This window comes from Cydia fagiglandana, chromosome Z (assembly GCF_963556715.1).
Source record: "Cydia fagiglandana chromosome Z, ilCydFagi1.1, whole genome shotgun sequence".
Lineage (NCBI taxonomy): Eukaryota > Metazoa > Arthropoda > Insecta > Lepidoptera > Tortricidae > Cydia > Cydia fagiglandana.
In genome coordinates this window covers 31,827,964-31,835,909 of record NC_085959.1, presented here as the reverse complement: position 1 = coordinate 31,835,909, position 7,946 = coordinate 31,827,964, and the positions used below count along the sequence as shown (strand labels likewise).

Here is a 7,946-nt window from a genome sequence, read left to right as displayed (position 1 = left end):
TCGAATTTATATTATGTAATGCTACAAATCCCTTTACATTAAATACATTTTAGCTTATTATGTATTTTTAACATTTATAAAGGCATTTTATTGTAACAGCAAATTTGTGTAAGTAAAGAGTATCCACCTCTACAACCGCTACTTTTTGTACCGAGACTGACTGAAATAGCAATGACACTTTCGTTTCCGTGAAAACATGAAGGAAATAGTTATATGTTTTACAAGGGGGCAAAGTTGTTGTTTAACCGCTCGTGCTAATATTGATACCCGAGCAAGCGAAAGATTCCAAAATTGAACCGCTAGCGTAGCGAGTGGTTCGAAAATGGAATCTTGAGCGTTGCGAGGGTTAAAAAAAAATTGCCCCCGAGTGAAAAACAAAATTTTTCACCACACCAACCCGAAGAAAATATTAACTAAGATTTCAAACAAAATCAAATCCAAATGAATGTCATTAAATATTAATCATTCAAAATCATCATTTAAAAGTCAATTCAACCAGCAGGCAGCAAACATGAAAACAACTCAAAATTGGCATTTGATTACTTTGCCGCACATGTGAATAAAACGCAACTTTGCTATCGGTTTTTGAAGCGCAAAGTAAGCCTTTCCGAGCTGGTGTGGTGAAAATAATAAAATTATGCACTACATCTGTATGTACTTGACTGAACAGGGCCGAGCAGTGACATCTACTTCAGCTGTCAAATTAGAGGCAAGAATTTTTCTTACCGCCTTGGAGTTTTCATATTGTCCGATTCGATATCGGATGTAGGATCCGACATCCACGTATGTAGTCAGGCCGCGAGTGCGCACTCAGCCGCCGTCTTTAGCGATCACGTACGAGTACACCAATTATGCCTACACATACGCACACAAACAAATATTATCGGCCCGACTGTTGACGGGAAACTCCGACATGGCTGAATTTATCGGAAGCGCCTTACCGATATTGGATGTCGGAAGGCGCCTATGACAAAAACAGCTGCAGGAGAGTGCCATTGGCATTAAGTTCGCCTTTTTTGAGTTCGCCTTTTTTTGCGTTATATAACGTTTCTTAGTAATGATGATTTATTAAATGCATAAATAAGAAAATATATCTTACATTTTACTGCCTTCCGATATCCGATATCGGATCGGATCGGACAGTGTGAAAAACGCTCTTATAAGTAGATTAAGGTGTCATTAGCACGAGCACTCTTAAACAAAACGTTTAAATTACACAAATCATCGGAAATACAACAGAGCTCGATAAAAAAACGTAGTGCTGAAAAATCCCCTGTGTCTAAATGAATCTCATAAATGAAATTGAAGGTCATTGATGAATTCGCAAATTGCGGGGATCTTTCTCTTTTACTCCAATGACGGCGTAATTAGAGTGACAGAGAAAAATCCCCGCAATTTGCGAATTTCGGTTTTCGTGGTAGCCCCTCAGTTTACGGGTAGACGCTAGATGAGATCTTTTTATCGAATTGTCAATTTGATCGTTCCGTCTGGAGAGGCCTTTAGAAGTTACCATTAACCATAGAGTTTTTTTTCTATTACCAACCTGACGCGATAAACCGATGACGTGTCTAGAGAACGGAAACGGATAGAAGAGTGAATGATTAATAAAATGGTGAACGACAAAGCGTCGCGTCCATTCATTCCTTCTCTACAGCGGCGCGTTCTGCAAGCCGATTAATTTAGTCAAAATATTTTATTAGTCAATTTCTTGCACCTTTTTAACACTAGTTAATACCAAATATTACCACCAATAAATATTTTATAACATTTCTCGTGAAATCTAAACATGGATGGGCCTGGGCGTGGATTTCGTGGCGGAGGACGTGGTGGTCCGCCAGGAGGCCCTAATCAACGCGGTCGGGGTGGCTTCGACATGCGAGGACGGTAAATATTTATCAGTACTAAAATGGTGTTTAATTTAGTGGAATTGGTATGCCTTATTTTACCAATTAGTACATACTTATTAATAATGAAGAGTATAATTTTCTGTAGCGGTGGCGGAATGAGAGGACGCGGCGGGCCTATGGGCGGACCGCATCGGGGCGGTCCGGCTATGCGCGGAGGACCGCGTGGTTTCCGCGGCGGTCCGATGCGCGGCGGCGGCGGTGATAGAGGAGGCCGCAATTTCTCTTCTGGACCCCAGGGGCCAGGCCCTCATCCTGTGCCTACTATTGAGACCAGAGGAGCTCCTCCACAAAGTACGTATTTTTATCCTAATCTTTTCATTAATCGTAGGAACAATGACTAGTTCTATGTGTTAGGTTAGCAGTAACTAATTCTTTGTGTGATGAATATGATACTGGCTTTATCCAAGAAGTTTATATATGTATTTGTGTACCTGAGAGTGACAGCTTTGCACCAAGCAATTTAGAGATGGGCTGAATATAACCGAACAATAATTCGGCTGAATACGAACATTGGAAAACTTGGTGAATACCAAATATTAGGCCCATTTCTAAAGCAATTATACATTTAAATGAGTTGACTTGCACTTTATAGTGTTAAGTACTGATATTTTCATGTTCTCCATGTAGGAGGAGGATTTAACAGAGGTGGACCCGGTGGCATGCGAGGAAGAGGTGGCAGAGGCCGTGGTGATTTTGGCCCGCGCAATGACCGTGGCGGTGGCAGAGGAGGAATGGGCATGAGAGGTAAATGTTATGGCTTAATCCACCCTTTTTTGTCCCTAGTTGCCATGTTTACGGTCTCCTAGATCACTCATATAACCCTGGTTTTATGGTATTTGTTTCATTGATTGATTACTTGTAATTCGATTTCTTGTCTAAAAATACCAGTTAAACTTTTAGTTACTTAATACATATTGGTAGCAATACTTTTCCGTTTATTTAATTTACTCTCTGGGACAATAAATATGGGTCTCATCTCATTGTGTAAAGTTAAGCAGCCAAATGTATAATGTTGTTTGCAACTCACATAGTCAATTCAGTATTAACAGAGGTTTTGATAAAATTATTAACATCTAATTCTATTACATAAAAGGTGTCATGCTCCGTGTCCATGATTATCATTTATTGATAGTTGTTAATATCATGTATCATGTTGTTCTTTCTTGAACTTTGTTATGAAATTTCCACCCCTTGATTATTCTAATTTCGAAAATGACCTGGTCTTTATATAAAATACTCATTTAAACCATGCATCTAAAACTGAAAGGTAGATCCTTAGTTCTAAGATTAACATTTTGTTTCATGGTCAATGTTAAAATATTATGGTGTTAATTTATAAAGGAGGACGTGGAGGTAGAGGCCATGGTCCAGGTGGCCCACCAAGTGGGCCTGGAGGTCCAGGACCTCACGGACCCGGCGCAGCTCCTGGAGGCCCCCCCATGCAGCAGCGCTCTGCCCCAGCACCACATCAGGCACCTGGAGGCCCACCACAAGGCCAACCACAGGGAGGTGCACCTTTCAAAAGGGGCGCAGGCCCACCACATGGAGGCCCGGGCGGACCCCCAAAACGTGGAAGGTTAGGACCTGATAAATTAATTAATTTTGCATGGTTAGTATGGTTAATTACTGGCCGCAGTGAAGTGTTAATGTGCTCCATAAATTATCCATCAACACAAAACAGCGGTAAGGTAAAATTTCGCGCTTAGATGAAATAAATGATATATGATATTTTTGTAATAAAATTTGGGATTCAATATTGTCATGGAATTGTTTTCCTTTTTTTATAAGACATCTCCAATTCAATTAATATGATATCAATATTATATAGTGTTGTGTATTTCTAGATTTGACGGGCCTCGTGGAGGCGGTGGCCGCCCCGCTCCACAAGGTGGTTATCAACAAGCACCCTCATCTCATAATCCTCCACCTTCCAATGGATATGGACCACCGTCGTACGTATTTATTTTATTATGTAAAGTATATCAATTAAATTTTCTAAGTATTAATAATTAGAGATACCACGAATAGTGGTTTTCAGCCCCTCTCTCGGGCGCCGCGCTGAATGTTCAGCTTGGCATGTGAACATTTTGAATCGCAAGTCACAATTGAGTAATTTTTCGTTTTAGGTAGGTGCAAAGTGGACGAATATTTGTGGCATCTCTAGTAATAATTGATATGATGATCCAGTAATTCTTGATAGGAATGTGCCGTCTGATACATACATGACGCTTCTTTTATAACTGACGCATGATTGTCACTGTTGATACAATTCATATTTCACAACATTTTGTAACCAGGCTGCCATGTTTACAGGCATACAGGGTACCAACCTTACGAACAGCCTCCTGCAGACCCTTACGCTCAACAATCCTACAATCCACCCAGGTAAATACGTTAATAGTCGAAAACAAAGAACTCTCATTAGTTACTCCTGATTCAACTTAAAAATCGTCAGGTGACAAGCAAAAATTTCTAATTACAAAAAAAAATTAAACAATAATCGACCTTCTTTTAGTACTAATATGGTTCACTATGGCTATGAACTTGTGGTGGTACTTAATAACTTGTCACCTGACGAAATATTCAATATTTTTTTTTCAATTATCTGCCCGAGAAGTAGACTGTTAAAATGATGATCCAGAATTCTTGATAGGAATGTGCCGTCTTATACATAAATGCAGATAACCACTGTTCTGAAATTGTTATGTGTTATATTTTATAATTGTGTTCTATGACTTCTTTATTAAATATGTTTTTATTCTTTCCCAGTTCATATCAGAGCAACAGCTACTCTTCACCAGCAGCAGCGCAGCCCAACACAGGGTATAGTTCGGGCAGTTATGGGACAAACTATGGGTATACCACAGGCCAAGGAGGCTATGATGATGGCTATGGGTAAGTTTTAAATGGTGTTATTTTTTTTAATTTGTGTATGGTTGAAGTACATTTATGGAAACTCAATGGCATAGTTAATTTTATTTTTTATGAAAACTATGCCTATGACATTTCGAATAGGGATTGAGTCAGTCTGAGATAATACTTGCGTTTTACTATGTAGCAAATGTATAAACTCCTACTAAACACTAATCAATATGTAAACAAGCAGGTGTACACCCTCATAAGCGCCTTAACAGTCAAAAAATAAATCATTGATTATCTCTAAATTAGAGTTAATTAAGAATACCGGTTTCTTTGAAAAAGTTTCTTAATTTAAGCTCTGGGATACACCCCTTGAAATTAACGGTCTTTAAAAAAAAAGTGTTCTTGCTGTTTACATTTCAAAAATTATTTAATAGCCGGGTCCACACAGCGAGCATACGCGCGAGGCGCTGACTCTTGAAACAGTATAGGAAATCAAAACTAATGTTCAACTAATCTGAACAGTTAATGTATTGTATTAACGTTACGCCTTCAAAATAATCAAAATGTAATGTCTGTTTTCACTTCTAATTGTTTACTTTGCACACTACATTCATCTGCTGTTTGTCCATGATGCATTGCATGTTGTGACAAAGAAAGTCCTTATTGACTTATTTATTTTATTTTTCAGATAGAAAGTATTATTGTAGTATAGGCACAGTCTATAATTAAAATGTTTGTGCAGGGGCGGTAATGCCGGAGGCGCGGGCGACGCGGGCTATGGCGCCGCCGAGCCCGCTTACGGCGGAGGCCCCGCCCCAGCGTACGACTCGTACTCCCAACCCTCTTACAACTCTTACCAGCAGCCACAGCCACATTATGACAACAACTATGGTAAGTACTAAAATGCTCGCTTCGGAAACTGTTACTATAAACAGAAAGGCAAATATACGATCGGATAAGCAGTATTATAATATAATAGTTCATACTTTTCCACTTTATAATTGGCTTTCGAACCAATTAGTTAAAGAAAAAAGTTTTCTGTTCTCAAATTAATGATATGAAAGAAAATTTAGTTGGCGAGTGGAATAGCTAATTTTACTGTGCTGAAAACAATACATAGGTGATTTAACTTATTATTTATTTACATATTGTATAAATAGGTAAAGTGGTCTTATATTTTATGAATCTATTAAAGATAAGAATCAGCCATTCTGAACAAGTAAAAATACGCATTATTAGGCAATCTAATGAAGTAACAACAATAATAATAAGCTCTCTTGTTATATGAAACATAGGGTCGTGAATAAGACAAATTATTGATCTAACTTTAAAAAATACATACACATTAAGTTAGCTAGTTGTACACAAATAGCGTGAGAGACTTTTACAATTAACTGACCATAATTGATGTGTATTCTAATATGAAATCTGTAATTAGACGAGCCTGTCAGTAATTGTGCAGTAGCACATTTTTTTTAAGTTATCGACATATACATGAACTTTAACTATCTGTATTCAAATTATAGGTTCAAAATGAAATGTAATATTTAAAAAATTGCCTTAAATCTTGAGGAAGGGCTGTTATAAAAAGTATAGTTTCCAGATAACGTTATATCTCACAGGACAAATGTTTTATTCATGTCTAAAGCTTCTATTTAATTGTTTGCATTACAGGAAGTTGGTGAACTCTTTGAATATCAAACTGCTTAGTTGGTCAATAAGCATAATACTTTTAAAAGTAGCTGTATCATTTTTAACGTACCGGAGATACATTTTATACATATTTTAAGGTAAAAAAACTAATTTAAGGATAGTATTAATGCAAACAATTGATACTGGTCTGAAATAAGCACTCTTGAAACAAATTAATTAATTCATATTCTTGCGGAGATGTAAAGAGAAACAATATTGTGATGTGTGATGTTTATTTTATTTTTGTGACCATGGTGAGTAGGTGTCATTGTTTTAGAAATTAAGAAACTGAGTCGAAATAAAATGAAATTTTGAACCATATATTGTGTATACTTTATTTAATAATTTATTACTGGACAGAAATAGTATCGCTTTAAACACGTTAATAACGGTTAGACAGGTTCAGCACTGTTAGGAACTTCTGCATGTCTAACATAGACTAGACTCAGTAGAAAAAAATGTAGTAAAGTGCGAATAATGATATCAAAAAATAAAAAAGAAGGGTAATTCCAAAATTATATTGGTCATCATTTATGATATATTATGGTCATGTACATAATTATAATAATAAAATTGGATTTCCATTAACCTCGTAAGGCCACTTAGTTCAATAAACAATAATAAGTAACTTTCATAGACCAAATAAAGTATAACGAAGTAAGTGAATTTCTTATTGACATTATCTCTCCTATCAGTCATGCTACGTTTAAGGACCATTATACTGTTTCCAACTTTATTTTTATTAAAAATGGATTGGTCTGACTGAAACTTTGATGGCATGGAATGAAAAATATTGAACTAAGGGTATTTAGTGGCGGATTTGCCCAAGGCCAAGTAGGCCAATTGGCGGCAAATTGTGACAAAAATTCGCTGATGATAGCAATAAATCACTCAAAATGTAGTCAATATGATGGGTGCTCAGAAAGAGGAGGCTACAAGGCCTGGGGCCTTAGGGCGGCAAAGACTGCAAGTCCACCACTGAGGGTACTATTGGCATATTAAAAGTTATCATGTAAGTTAGATTAAGATGATAAGACTATGATGATACAGCTTGTTTCATCCAAATAGTAATGAGGGTCCAGAGTTAAGATAGGAGATACCTACATTAGTTCTTAAGAAACACGAGGTATAAAGATGACGCATTTCGTCAGTTTCCATTGATTGGCAGATATAGTGGACCCTACCAGCCTAGCCTTATAATCAACGTCTGTTCCATGTGTTTCAGAATTTTCTTATCGTTAAAATCGGCTTAGTTGTTCCTAAGACCAAAATTAGCTATTGCGTATAGTTGCTGAACTTGCTGATTTCAACTTCTTAAATGTTGATACACCCTGGAATGTTTAGGACAGGCTAAATTTAATTGATTGACCGTAACAAGCCTGGGAACTAAATAAAGCAGAGAGAGCTAAAACCTGGAACTTATGGAATTAGTGATATTGTGAGTTCGATAAGGCCTCTTTAACAATAAGTACGGCAATGTGTGAC

At 37.1% G+C, this 7,946-nt stretch overlaps 1 protein-coding gene across 2 annotated transcripts; it reads left to right on the top strand.

Annotated features, from left to right (window-relative positions):
• Positions 1-1,668: 1,668 nt before the first annotated feature.
• LOC134679165 (collagen alpha-1(III) chain-like) lies at positions 1,669-6,782 on the top strand. Of its 2 annotated transcripts, XM_063538038.1 has the most exons (9): positions 1,669-1,884; positions 1,993-2,198; positions 2,535-2,651; positions 3,249-3,483; positions 3,752-3,859; positions 4,221-4,292; positions 4,677-4,802; positions 5,512-5,660; positions 6,444-6,782. In XM_063538038.1, exons 1-9 carry the CDS (start codon positions 1,787-1,789, stop codon positions 6,452-6,454), a joined length of 1,122 nt encoding a protein of 373 aa, XP_063394108.1. In that variant the 5' UTR covers positions 1,669-1,786; the 3' UTR covers positions 6,455-6,782. The 2 variants fall into 2 exon arrangements, with proteins under 2 accessions (XP_063394108.1, XP_063394107.1); XM_063538037.1 differs by lacking the exon at positions 6,444-6,782 and having other exon boundaries at positions 1,670-1,884; positions 5,512-5,773.
• Positions 6,783-7,946: the final 1,164 nt, after the last annotated feature.

What these genes read in the sequence shown, in the direction of transcription:
- LOC134679165 (XM_063538038.1), top strand. Translation starts at nt 1,787, where the DNA reads ATGGATGGGCCTGGGCGTGGATTTCGTGGCGGAGGACGTGGTGGTCCG. An exon ending in GGCTTCGACATGCGAGGACG is followed by an intron (nt 1,885 to 1,992) that starts GTAAATATTTAT and finishes AATTTTCTGTAG; the next exon opens with CGGTGGCGGAATGAGAGGAC. An exon ending in CAATCCTACAATCCACCCAG is followed by an intron (nt 4,293 to 4,676) that starts GTAAATACGTTA and finishes ATTCTTTCCCAG; the next exon opens with TTCATATCAGAGCAACAGCT.